Below are 13,698 nucleotides of genomic sequence, written 5' to 3'. Positions count from 1 at the left end.
ATGATCTCATATTGTGCACAAGGGTGCATATTGGAATGGAAAACAATGTTGCCTAAGGAAGTTTTCATTTTCTTTGGACGAAAAAACCATTTTCCATTTTTTGAGTGCCTGAAAGGAGGTTTTTTTGTGAAGGACCTCCCAAATAATTGTTGCAAAATTGGAACAAATAAATTTTATAAAATACTAGGACATATTTAATGCACAATTGACAAAATGGTTGGTTGTAAAAAGGTTTGATCCACCTCTCGTGAAAAAGACAAATTCCCGCCGATTCAGCTGGAAGCGGGTCAAATTTGAACTGCAACTGCCTCATAGTTTGCTATTTATTTTTTTCCATAAATCATTTCTAGGTACATAAGTACCTATTTAATCAGAGAAACACCAAAAAAATTCCAAGATTCAACCACTAGCTAGGAACGGTCATTCCCGCCGTTTTGACCGCATTTTGAAACGGGCATACAAAATTCAAAAAAAAATCAAAAAATTGGGAAACCTTCGCATTGTGTCATCATATGTGACCAAGTTTTCAGGAAAAAGAACAAACTTGTAATACCGCAATTATTTAAAAAAAAGTGTTCTAAAAAATGAGCTATCATGGGTGAAGATTCATGGCTTTCAAGCCAAATAATCAACCTTATGGCCACATTCATGGAATAGTTTGTTCAAATGATCTCATATTGTGCACAAGGGTGCATCTTGGAATCCCAAACAATGTTGCCTAAGGGAGTTTTCATTTTCTTTGCACGAAAAATTCATTTTCCATTTTTTGAGTGCCTGAAATGAGTTATTTTTTGTGAAGGACCTACCATATATTTGTTGCAAAATTGGACCAAATCAATTTTATAAAATACTAGGACATATTTAATGCACAATTGACAAAATGTTTGGGTTTCAAAAGTTTTGATCCACTTCTGGTGAAAAAGACAAATTCCCGCCGATTCAGCTGGAAGCGGGTCAAATTTGAACTGCAGCTGCCTCATAGTTTGCTATTTATTTTTTCTAAAAATAATTTCTAGTTAAATAAGTACTTATTTAATCATAAATACATGGTTTGGTGGCGATACGTTGAGGTTTGTACGGTGGCCGAGGGCCCCAACTCTAGAGCGTGTAAACTCGCATGCCCGCCGTGAGGTCACCGCGTGGCCGTGGTGTTGCCATGTGTTCTGGGCGGCCTAGGCATGTCTAGTGGGTTGGGCACTCCCCAGGTAGGTGCTAGGGAGAAAATTACAACATAAGATTCTCACGAGGAGACCGATCGATGCTCAAACATAAATAAGCAGCCAAGTGTTTGATTAGCGGTACGGGAAATGCACATGGCTAATGGGCGTGAGTTTTGGCTGAGGATGATCAGTTACTAAGAAGACCGTCTTCACAAATTTTCAGCTCAAAAGGAGGAGCCTAGGTGGTACTTGCTTTGCAAAGTACCACACTGGACATAAATACGAATGTTGAAGCTGGGCTCAAAATAATGAATGGATTGAGCTGGCATTTGGTGGAGGATGGTTATTTATGCATTGGAAAGCACTGTAGAAAATGGATACTATTTGGACATGCCAAAGTGGTACTTCCTTCACAAACTGTTGTTCTGAACATAATAGGAAAATGAATATTTTTGAATTATTTTTGAACTAGGCAAGGAAGGTTTTTTACATATTTGACGAAGATATGACCCAAATAATTCATGAGATTTTTTTGGGAATTTTGGGAATGACAGAAATATAGGTTGCTTCACAACCTAGGGCAAAAACTGCCACATGGACATGACACATAGGCAAAACTGATGAGGTGGCGCCTAGTCATAGCAACCCACCATAATTTACAAGGTTATGACCATCTATATTGGTCATGATCAGCTAGAAATAAGGCATCAGACCAGTGCTATCTGCTTTATGACCATTTCGTGTAAGGAAATTACGACCTTTCTGAGCAAAATGGTCGTTATAGTTTAGGGTTTGGAGCCCCCCGAACAGCTTTTGACCAATTGGTCTGAAATGGTCATAGATCTACGACCAATTCTTCCAGGGTCACTGACAGCAGGTCACTAGTTGACATATATCTTGTAGTGCGGGTGGGCCCGGTTTGTCAGATACATGGTCAATACACACTTATACGTCTGTCAGCCCATTTTGTAACGGTTAGGCCGAATAGTGGTACTGAACTGCGACATGAACGAGCAATGGTACTGACTCGTCACAACGTGCGCAAGTGTGGTATCTCCTTGCAATTAACTCTCCGATCCATGAGGAGAAGGAGGGCGGGAAGAGAGATGCTAGGAGAGGAGAGAGAGGAGGCGCTGATGGTGCAAGTTCGAAATTTCTGAGAAGACGAGCGGAGGCAACGGATGGCATGGCCGGTGCCGGAATTCAGGAAGAAGGAGGAGGAGGAGGAAAAAGCCAGCTCTTTTGAGGGAGGTCGGGGGCGGCGGCGAACGTAAGGTGGTCAGGACGAAGGGAGGTCGTCGGCGAGGAAGACGCACGACGGCGACGAATCGACGAAGGAAGAAGGTGTGGGGATTGGATCAGATTGCGCCAGCCAGCAAGCCAGTCGTGGGCACGACGAGTCCTCCTCGTTTCCTTTCGCGTGTGCATACTCGGCTACATGTTGTTCTGCGCGAGCGCGACACAAGCTGGGACGGACAAGCGACTCGCATGTATACTTTCCCAAACTTAGAGCATCTTCAGCCGTTGGCCCCCTAGGGGGCGCGTAAAATCGCCGCCTGGGGCGAGCCGGTGCTAAAATCGGCGTGGGGGTGAGCCGGTTCCCAGCTGCTCGCCCTAGGGATGCCCCAAGACGCGGGTTTAATTTTTTTTAACGGAATTTGGCAAATTGGACAAAACATTCGGCTAAAGTTCGGCAAACTTGACATATATTCGACATGTTCGATGTTTTACATAATTTATTTAAAAAAACCTAACTAAGGGGCGAAGAAGTCGCTGAGCGCGGCGAAGTCGCCGACGTCGCTGCCATCCTCCTCGCCGTCGTCGGCCTTCTCCTTCTTGATGTGGCCGCCCCTGCTGAACCCCTCCCCGCCCGCCCTGGTGGACCGGTGGCGGCGCCGCGTCGTCGTTGCTGTCATCGAGGATGACGACGCCTCCCTCGTCCCGGCTACGGTGCCGAGCTTCGAAGCGCTCGTAGGCGAGGCGCTGGCGCTCCAGCTCCGTGCGTGCCCAGTCTTCACACGCCCATTTGAGGGCCACCACGTCATCGAGCTCCTCGCCGCCGGCGAGCCCGGGCTCCGTCTTGACAGCGGCGAGGCTCGGCTCCGTCTTTGGCTTGACGAAGCGCGGGGGAGCCGAGGAGGAAGCGTGCTGGCTGCCCTCGTTGATGACGATACCGGTGTTGCGCGTGCGCCGGCCGAGCAGCGTCTCCGCGGCAGGCTCAGCCTTGACGCCGAGCAGCGCCGGCGAGCCGAAGGAATGGGAGGAGGAGCCGAGGCAGGGTATGCCAGTGATGGCTTGTTGCCGCCCTCGAGGTACGTTAGCACCTCGTAGAGCGTGCGACCGGGGGCGCCGCACCATACGCGGTGCCCGTCGCTGTTCTTCACGTCGCCCGCCACTGACGCCCCGTTGGTGGACGCCAGCCGTCGTGCCTGCCGGCGCTGAAAGTACGCCGTTGACGACGCATAGTTGTCGGCGGCGTACTGGGGGAGGGCACGCTGCTCCTCCGGCAGGGACGCCCTCACGCTCTACAAGGTGATTGTTTTCCTTCCAAAAGTTGACGGCATCTCCAACTCCAACACGGCTTCCACTTCTAATGGTACGCCTTCTTCTCCTTATTATATTTCCCCTTCCTTCAAGCTCAACCAGAGAAAAAACAGAGCACCCGCCTCAGCGGCCGACGACCAGGATGCAGCCGCCGCTTGGCATGAAGACGAAAGGGCGCCAGCGCCGCGAGAACCGGCTTGTCGAGGACATGGAGTCCCGGCAGGTGACCTTCTCCAAGCACAAGTCCGGGCTCTGGAAGAAGGCCTCCGAGCTCGCCCTGCTATGTCGCGCCAGCCTCGCCGTCGTCGTCTTCTCCGAGGCCGGCAAAGGGTTCGCATTAGGCAACCCCTCCACCGACGTCGTCCTGGCCTACGTCGGCTACGACGACGCGATGTTCATCCTGCGGCCGCTTCCACTGACGACGTGGAGTGGGAGGCCCTGGAGGCGCTGTGCCGGGAGACGGAGAAGAAAGGCGTGGAGGTGGCCGCGGAGGCCGCACGGATGAGCGCCGTCGGGTAGAAGGTGGTGGACGTGCAAACGCAGGCGGGGAGGCGGTTCTGGTAGGAGGCGGACGTGGAGAGGCTCAGGGAGGCCGAGCTGTCCGAGTTCGCCAGGGCGCTCCAGCGCCTCAGGGACAACGTGCGCCGCCGCGCCGACAATCTGATGTCCTCTCTACCGCCGCAGTAGTCGAGGCTAGGCTACGCGTCTGTTAAGATTACGAAGGACTCTCTTACTGGGGATTCACATTTTCGCAAGTACAGTTGAAAGTTACTTGTTTCAAGAATCAAGATGAATGGACCTGTCTCCTACGCTTGTATTGAAAAGCAAAATATTATCTGCATGTGATATTCGCTTGACAATGGAGTTTTCATCCGTCCATTTTGAAATACATGATAAATATTTTTAAATTCACATTATTTTTCAGTATATAATGATCTTCTTTTTGGCACACAATGACTATTTTCAAATACGCACCATTTATTTAAAATACAGATGACCATTGAAAAATGATGAACATTTTTGAAGCAGTTAAAGTATTTTTGAAATAAACAAACAAGATTTCTTAATATAATGTGATGAACAGTTTTTAAAATGCAATGAGTATTTTTTAAATACACGATGTACTATTCATAAATACATCCCAAATATCTTCAGAAATATGTGATGACCATTTTTTCAACACACTAAACATTTTTTAAATATGTGATGAACATTTTTTAAAACATGATCAACAAATATATAAGATCCATGTGTATATTGAAATAAAGAGAATAAATATAAAGAAAAGAGTAAAAAAAGAATATCTATTTAAAATAGATGAATAGGGAAATTATAAAAGAACAAATAAAGAGAAATAAAAAGAAAATAAAATGGGAAATAAATTTAAAATAAAATGAGACTATTTTTTAGAAACTAAAATCGAAAAAAGGGAACAACAATAATGGGGAAAACTATTAATGTACCAAGAAGAAATAAAAGCAGAAAAGCCAAGAAATTCACGGTCCATGCTGAGAGTGACCTGTGCACATGCAGAAGAATAAATTAGTAGATTGTGCCGACCCAAATCGGAGCTTGTTTGTATGGTGCGACTAAGGCAACCTTTGTTTGTAGGAATTTTACAATTATGAACTTTTTTTAAATACACATCAAATATTTTCTTATTACATTATTAACATTTTTAATAGATCGTTAGAGTTTTTTAAAATACAAAGTGACAAATATTAAATAAGTAATAAACATTTTATAGTATATGATGAACATTTTATATTACACTAACACAGTTAACACATTCAAAAATACACAAAGAATACATTTTAAAATATGTTATGAACACTTTTTAAAATGTGAATCCTTTTTAAATACACGATGTACTATTTTGAAATACACCCTGAACATCTTCAAAATATCCAACGAACATTTTTTTTGGATGCACCAAACACTTTCTTAAAGCTGATGAACAAAGAAATTCGAGTCATATATATTGGAGTAAAGATAAGAAATATAAACGAAAAGGTAAAAAAGGTAAATCTACTTAAAAAAGGTGAACAAGAAAAGAAAATAAAAACAAAATATGAAAAAGGAACAAGAAAATAAAAAGGTTGTCGTGGAAGACTGAAAGCTAGAGCTATATTTTCCTTCTATTTGTTTGTTTGGGCAGTTATATTTAGCGCTCGTGACGATTCATCGGCCAGTCGCAATGGGCATGAATCCTATTCGGCGCCCGATACACCGGTTGAAGGCATCGCTTCAAACAGGCACACACCCCCGCCCCCACCTCCTTCAATGCTGCATGGGCCGGCTCATTAAAAGGTATACAGGGATTTCAATCACTGGTTTTAGGAAGCTTTCTGAAGCTTCCTAGCCGGTTTTAAAAACTGTTAATCATGTACTTAGAAAATTTAAATGTATATATAAAAAATGCACTTGATGTATGCAAAAAAACTGTACAATGTGTATACAAAAAAGTAGAAATAAGAGAATATATTTTTAAAAATGTTAATTATGTTTTAAAAGAATGTTAAACATGTGTAGAAAAAATGTTTATGGTGTATAAAGAAAATGTAGAATGTCTATAGAAAAAGTTGTGTCTACCGGGGGCCAACTTGGCCCGGGACGAAGGAGAAGCCTTAAGGAAGCGCCGGAGACCTTCGTGCCCAAGACAAGGGCGGCGATGCCCCAAATCGAATCTACTGGCGTGTAAACATTGTCAAATATCATCTAGATGTGATTTGGCAAATCTGATAATATTTGAAAGAAGTCAAACTCCATAAGTTTGACTAATTTTATATTAAATAAATACCAACATTCACAACACAAAATCAGTAGGCATCATTAGATGCATCACAAATTTAATTTTTATCTTATATAACTTTAATTTTGACTTTAGACAGTTCTCATATGCAGAGAAAACAAGATCACACTGCACAACACCGAGTCAATGACCGGACACACACTACAGACAAGACAAAGTACAAAGACGCTTATTCGTGGCCACTTCCCCAACGCCCGGCATGCGGCGCTCCTGACCCATTGGTCGGCTCAGCTTAACGTCCGATTCAACGGCGCGTTAGCTCGTCGACAAACTCATCGAAGCTCTGCTGCGATGACCCACCGTGCGCCGTGGCGGCCTCGAGCGTCGCCCTCACCTTCTTCACCGCCTCCCGGAGCTCCTCGCCCTCTTTCCCGGACATGATGCCCTCGATCCTCGCCCTCACCTCGTCCTCGAACACCGCGCCACGGTCCCCGATGGGCATGCCGACGCGCCACTCCCGCACGATGAGCCGCCGGTTAGTGAATTGGTCGGTGAGCAGCGGGAAGCAAAGCATGGGCATTCCAGCCCATACGCTCTCCAGCACAGAGTTCCACCCGCAGTGCGTGAGGAAGCCACCCAGCGCGGTGTGCGAGAGCACCTCCACCTGGCAGCACCAAGGCACCACCAGGCCACGCCCGGCGGACGCGGCCATGAACCCCTCAGGCAGTGGGTTCGGGTCGTCGGAGCTGACGATGTCTGGCCGCATCACCCACAGAAACCTCGTACCGCTGGCCAGGACTCCCCCAGCGATCTCGTGCAGCTCTTGCTTGGTGACGTGCGCGTAGCTGCCGAAGGAGATGTAGAGCACGGACCCCGGCGGCTGTTCATCCAGCCAGTGGGAGCAGTCGGACTCGGCCCACATGGAGGTGGCGACGGTGCTGCGGGCGAAGCCGGCGGGGAAGATGGGGCCGACGGCGTAGAAGGGTTTCTCGGCGCGGAGGGCGGCGATGGTGGACGGCTCTAGCTCCTCCACGGTGTTACAGAGCACGTAGTCGGCGCCGCGCGCCTCTTCGAAGGCCTTGAAGATGATGCGGTGCACCACGCTGGTGGTGTCCGTCTCCTGGAGGTACGACATGAGCTCGTGCGGCTCGATCGCCGGCACGCCCGGAATGTAGGTGATCGTGTCCTTCCGAGGCTCTGCAAAAAAGGAAACTTCAAAATCGATGGCATGGCAAACCATTTTGCAGCAACCAAATTTACTACTACTCCCTCACTTTAGTGATCTAAACATTCATATATTTTTTGGGGCAAAAATATTAGTGTCACTCTATTGCATTGAAACATAAGCATATTGGAGTGGATTCCAAAAATCGTATTTTTCACCGTTGCAACCGAAGTGGCCGTTGTTGGTGAGCAGGTGAACGTGGTAGTAGAGGTTGAAGATGAGCGCCGGCTCCGTCCAGAAGGACACGTACGCGATGCCGAACTTGCTGGCCAGCGTCGCCGGCCACACGAAGAAGGTGTCGGCGACGAGGCACGTCGCGGCCGGGTCTACGACGACGCGGCCGAGCACCTCCTCCACGTGGCCGGAGAGCGCGTGGAGCAGCGAGCCCATGAACTCGTCGTGATGCAGCGACCGGTCGAACCCCACGGGAAGGCCGTCGCTGATAAGCTCGTAGCGCACGTCCATCCCCGACGCGCGCGCGCCGGCAAAGAAGTCATAGCCGGCCGGGTCGACGCCGAGAGCGCGCGCCGTCTGGTCGTGCACGGCCTCCGTGTTGACGACCGTGACGGCGAAGCCCCGAGCCGCCAGCCGCAGCGCGAGGTGCGTGACGGGGATGACATGGCCCTGCAGCGGGTACACCACCACCACCGCGTGCGGCTTGGCCTTGCCGCCGCCGCTCGTGGCTCCTACGCCGGCCTCCTTTTGCGCCATGATCACCTACCTCGAGCTAGCTAGTTCCTCTGGTTTCCTGCGAACCGTCGCTGGCACTTCACTTGTAGTGGGCATCGGTGTGACCCCATGGTAATGGTACGTAGCATAGCTTATGAAACCGTCGTTATCTCTGTAGCCGCCGGCCTTCGTCGGATTCGTGCTCATGAAATTTGTTGCCAACGTTTAGTCAAAATTTGTGTACTTCGTTAATCTGGTGCGCGCACACGCACACGCATTGTCCGTAGTGAGACGAATGGTGTGCTTACACGATGGCGCGGCTTACGAGCTGCCACCATATCTGGCGTTTTTTGTACGGGGGATGAGTGCGCAGGTGATGTAAGCTGACGATGATCTCGATGGAGAAGTCGCCTTTCGTTTAGACCGTACATGCAAGAGTATCTAGAACCGAACCTCTGGAAACCTCGCTATACATCCGGCCGGGTCATTACCCAGTCACGAAATTATTACCCAATCCGATCTTTTATAGGTCATCTCAAACACGGATCCGCATCACTCCGTGAACAGAGAGACTATTCCGCGCCCCCGCGGACAACGGATAAAGAACCATCCATTCGATGCTAACCTCATACATTCGGCCATAATTTTTTAATATTAGCATGCTTAAATAGCCACATATATAGCTTCAATTTAGCTAAAATAGTTCAAATGTAGCAGTAGTTCTAATTTAAAAAATATAAACATTACGCCCAATATTGTTATCCCTTTAACCAACCATAGATGATCAATCAAATCCTTTTTAGTTGTTTGATGCTGAATTTGTTAATGCATTTGAACGATCTCTTCAAATGTAGCGGTATTCTGGTCTAGAAGTTCAATAAAATCATTCATGTTCTTAAATACAAGACCTACGACAGCATCGTCACCCTCATCCTCCACAATCATGTTGTGCATTATCACACAACAGGTCATCGCCTCCCACCAGGTCTCTGGATCCCATTATTTAGAAGGTCCACGAACAACTACAAAACATGCCTACATAACTCCAAATGTCCACGAGTGTCTTTTCTTCCTCTTCTTTTTTTCTTGCCGTGCAGGTAAGTTGCTTGGAATGGGACTGGTGACCAGTCGACTGAAAATGAATTAGGGCCAGTCAACTTGTTTTTAGCTATCCGATGCAGAACCAACAGCCAGAACCCGAATCATTTTTTTTCTATTTTTTCTTCTACACCTTCTAATCGGTTTTTCTGTTCATCTTCTAGCCCGAACCCCGAGCTACCACCGGCCTAACCGCCTGACACCGCCGCCCGTGGCCGGCGGCGCTCCTGCGCCAACCTCTCCGCCCCACCTTTCCCCAGCCATCCCTCTAACCCCAGCAAACCTAGTGAGCCTGCACCCCTAGGATAGACACAGAGGCTCATGCTTCCGTGGCAGGCCGGCGGCTGCTCCTTCCTTCGCTCTCTCTGGCGGCTGTTGCTTTCTTCCTTCGAAATTGACTGACCCAAATATCATATTCAGGTGACTGACATCCAGCTAAACTGGCTTGGAATTTGTATGGTAATAAGTTGATTTTTTTTAAGTCGCCTGATCCATATCCAATGGCTGTTGTGCTCTCTCCTTCCTCCAGCTGGGCAGCTACCTTCTTCTGAAGTAAACTGTCGAGTGTCGAGTCTCCCGTGCAGTGGGATACTTTTCGTGTTGGGACCAAGTCGGGTGGCAAAATGGAATTGGTATTTTCCACACACACACACACAAGAAGCCAACAAGAAGGAAAAGGAAACGCCATCGCTGTGCCTCCTAAGCGATTGGGGGACACTTCTCCTGTCCGTATACACAATTATGGACCAGCCAGGGACACACGTTCCAGGTAAGAAACAGCGATGGCTGGAAGGAAAGGAGCAAGAAGCCAATGCAAATATGTGATGCTGCTACGATCGATCGACCCCCAATGAATTTCAGTAATTAACATGCAGAAAACTATGAACTCCTGACGCATGATTTGCAACGTGGTCATGCATGGTGCATCTCAAGATATGAGCGTGTGGTAATTTGTGGTAGTACCTTTGCATTTGAAGTGGCCGTGCTCGGCGAGCAGGTCCATGTGGTAGTAGAGGGCGAAGATGAGCGCCGGCTCCGTCCAGAAGGAGACGTAGGGCACGCCGAGCGCCCTGGCCAGCGTCGCCGGCCACACGAAGAAGGTGTCGGCGACGAGGCAGGTGGACGCCGGGTCCAGGACGACGCGGCGGAGCAGCTCCTCCACGTGCGCCGGGAGCACGTGCAGCACGCCCTCCATGTACTGGTCATGGTTCAGCGACCGGTCGAAGCCCAGCGGGAAGCCGTCGCTCACCAGCTCGTACCGCACGTCCTCCGACCCCCGCGCGCCGGCGAAGATGTCGCAGCCCCGCCGGTCGACGCCCAGGGCGCGCGCGGCCTGCTGGTGCACCGACTCCGTGTTGACGAAGGTGACGGTGAACCCGCGCGCCGCCAGCCGCAGGGCGAGGTGCGCCGCCGGGATCACGTGGCCCTGGAGTGGGTACGGTATCACCACGGCGTGCGGCTTCCGCTTCGTCTGGCCGCCGGTGCCGTCTGCCGCCATGTGGCCGGCCGGGTACGGCTGCTTCAGCGAGGGCGAGTGCGTGTGCGTGTGCGCTGGGCTATAGACGTAGTGTCACACTGTGAGTGAGATCGATAGGGAGGAAGAACGAATGGTAAGCAAGTGTGTAGGGACGGAGCGGGAGGTTGAGCGGTGGACGTGCGCTCGTACTACGCGGGTGGGCGTCCGCGCGGTCGATTCATTTGGCCATTTGGGGAAGAGTGTACAAAGTGGCGGGGCTCCACGAAGTAGACGTACGTAGCTTTTTTTTCTTCTTCTTTTTTTTTGAGGTGATGAAGTAGACGTTGCTTTTTTTTTCTGAGACAATTCGCAAAGCTTTATTTCGTCGTCACCAGTTGGACCGGGACGAAAGAGAGGTTTCCGGGATGACTTGACTGATGAAGCTATGTATCTAGGTTAGGGTCATGGACCTGTCCAGTATACCCTCCCCAAGGACATCTTTACAAAGAATCAGAAGCAATCGAAGAGAAATCATCATCCACTCGACCGCGGAGATGCGCTCACTCGACCACCTTGAAGACACTCGACCACCAGAAGATGAGGAACCCTCCACTCTGCAACGGTTGGGACTTAAACCATAGCATTATGAGCATTTATGACATTTTACTGTAAACGTTACCAGTAACGCCTTTCCTTTATAAGTATTGAACCCTGAGTAACGGAGGGGAGCTGGGGTCCTGGCGCACTCTATATAAGCCACCCCCCCTTCTCTGGGACCAGGGTTCGCACTTTTGTAAACTCACACACACACATATAATCCAGTCGACCGCCTCATGGCACCGAGACGTAGGGCTGTTACTTCCTCCGAGAAGGGCCTGAACTCGTAAAACTCGTGTGTACAACTACTCCATAGCTAGGATCTTGCCTCCTCATACCTACCCCCCATTCTACTGTCAGTTTTAGATCCACGATAGTTGGCGCCAACCGTGGGGCCGGTGTCTTAGCGACTTATTGGAGAAGTTGCAATTTTTCCGATAACCATCATCATGGTTCCAGGCGGAGGTTTGGCTGAGGGCCGCGAGATCCGTCTCGGCGCGCTCGTGTTTGTCGCCGACGACTCCGCTTGGCTTCAGGAGGCACCACTCGACGTCGACGCGCTCCCCGCCCGCGGGGCGACGCACTTTCACGCGTGCGCCCGCGGCGTCCTCCTGCGGCAACCGTCGACCCAGTACCAGTCGACTCCAACGGCTTTCCCCCTCCCTGCGACCCGCCGGAGCAAGCGCACCGGCCGGTCGAGGATTCAACGGTGGGTGAAGCATGCGGTGGCCCGCCAGTCGGCCACCCCTCAAGTCACGGCGCTCGAGCCCGACGAGTCTCTCTACGGCCTGTTCGATCTGTCGACTGGCTCCGTAGAGACTGCATCCGAGTGCGGCAGCAATGACTCGGCAGCGGAAATCCTGATGGTCAATGGACCACGCGGTCCTCCTGGCTTCGATCGTGAAGACGGAGGTGACGGGAATGGCGATCCGTCGCGCGTTCACGAGGAGTACCGCCCCGAGCCTCTCTCCTCGTAGCAGAGAGAAGAACTTCGTCGCCGAAACATGGATGCCCTCCATACTCCTATAGTTGGAGAAACGCCCGAGGCCCAGGCCTTGGAACAGGCTCGCTTGGCCAATCTGGCTGAGTGCACTCGGCTGGAGAACCTACAACGTGCACTCGACGATCGCGCTCGTCAACGTGCTCCTGAGTCCGGCCGACGCCAACTTTTTCCACCTCCGACTCAGGTATACCGGACACCGATCCAAAACCTAGCAGCTGCTGCCCGGATAGCAGAGTTGATTCAACCTTCCCAGTCAGAAGCTGGCCGAGGTCTGGCGCAGATCAGGGCCTTGCTCCGGGCAGCAGGAGAGCAGAATACGGCCGTGTCTCAGTCGCGGGATAGGATCCATAGCAGATCTGTGGTCGCATATACGGTCCAGTCGGCCCATAGCCCGAGATCGTCCCCGAGGCGTGAGGGACGTGGAGAGCGGCGTGATCAGTACAGAAATCAGGAGCAGTATGATCGTCGAGCCGATCGCGATGGTCGTCGTCGAGTGCCCACGCCTCCTCCAAGGAGTGGGTCATACATGTCACGGTCACATGAAGACAGGCGCCCTAACAGCGTCGGAAGAGGTATTCCAATTGACCCCAGGGAGACAGGCTTTGATGCGAGATCTATTCTCGTACAAGGCTTGGTCGACAGAAACAGAGCTCACCGAGATGGCCATGACAGAGGCCCGCAAACCAGCAATAGGGTGCATGTCTCTGGCCCAGAGTGCTTCAACAGAGCTATCAGAGCTGTAGTGATTCCCCCTAACTTCAGGTTGGCGACTAGAGTCAGTAAGTTCACTGAAGAGTCCAAGCCTGACACCTGGCTCGAAGACTACCGAGTGGCTGTCCAGATTGGTGGCGGCAATGATGAGGTGGCCATGAAACACCTTCCTCTGATGTTGGAGGGCTCGGCTAGGGCGTGGCTGAATCAGTTGGCACCTGGCAGCATCTATACTTGGGAAGATCTCGCCCGAGTGTTTGTCAGGACGTTTGAGGGTACTTGCAAGCGGCCAACAGGTTTGACAGAATTACAGTGTTGCATCCAGAAACCGAATAAAACTTTGAGAGATTATATCCAGAGGTGGATCACCCTGCACCACACGGTGGAAGATGTGTCTGATCATCAGGCAATTTGTGCTTTCAAGGAAGGCGTCAGGTACCGGGAGTTGAACCTGAAATTCGGTCGGACAGGAAACATGACTCT

General features: G+C 50.3%; 1 protein-coding gene and 1 pseudogene across 1 annotated transcript; one reads left to right on the top strand and one right to left on the bottom strand.

Moving 5' to 3' along the window:
• The first annotated feature begins 3,674 nt into the window (after positions 1–3,674).
• Positions 3,675–4,787, top strand: LOC125552142 (agamous-like MADS-box protein AGL61; annotated as a pseudogene).
• Positions 4,788–6,541: 1,754 nt separating this feature from the next.
• On the bottom strand, positions 6,542–11,130 carry LOC125545748 (UDP-glycosyltransferase 86A1). The gene is made up of 4 exons (XM_087536569.1): positions 10,412–11,130; positions 8,676–8,761; positions 7,840–8,398; positions 6,542–7,653 (listed from the first exon to the last, which is right to left on the bottom strand). Exons 1-4 carry the CDS (start codon positions 10,944–10,946, stop codon positions 6,761–6,763), a joined length of 2,073 nt encoding a protein of 690 aa, XP_087392695.1. The 5' UTR covers positions 10,947–11,130; the 3' UTR covers positions 6,542–6,760.
• Positions 11,131–13,698: the final 2,568 nt, after the last annotated feature.

This window comes from Triticum urartu, chromosome 1A, assembly GCF_056163025.1.
Source record: "Triticum urartu cultivar PI428250 chromosome 1A, HENAU_Tu73, whole genome shotgun sequence".
Lineage (NCBI taxonomy): Eukaryota > Viridiplantae > Streptophyta > Magnoliopsida > Poales > Poaceae > Triticum > Triticum urartu.
This window is presented reverse-complemented; position numbering and strand designations above follow the sequence as displayed.

Coding starts and splice junctions, on each gene's coding strand:
- LOC125545748 (XM_087536569.1), bottom strand. CDS start 10,946: ATGGCGGCAGACGGCACCGGCGGCCAGACGAAGCGGAAGCCGCACGCC. Junction 8,399..8,675: donor GCCAGATATGGTGGCAGCTC/GTAAGCCGCGCC, acceptor AGCTCGAGGTAG/GTGATCATGGCGCAAAAGGA. Junction 7,654..7,839: donor CGGCCACTTCGGTTGCAACG/GTGAAAAATACG, acceptor CCTTTTTTGCAG/AGCCTCGGAAGGACACGATC.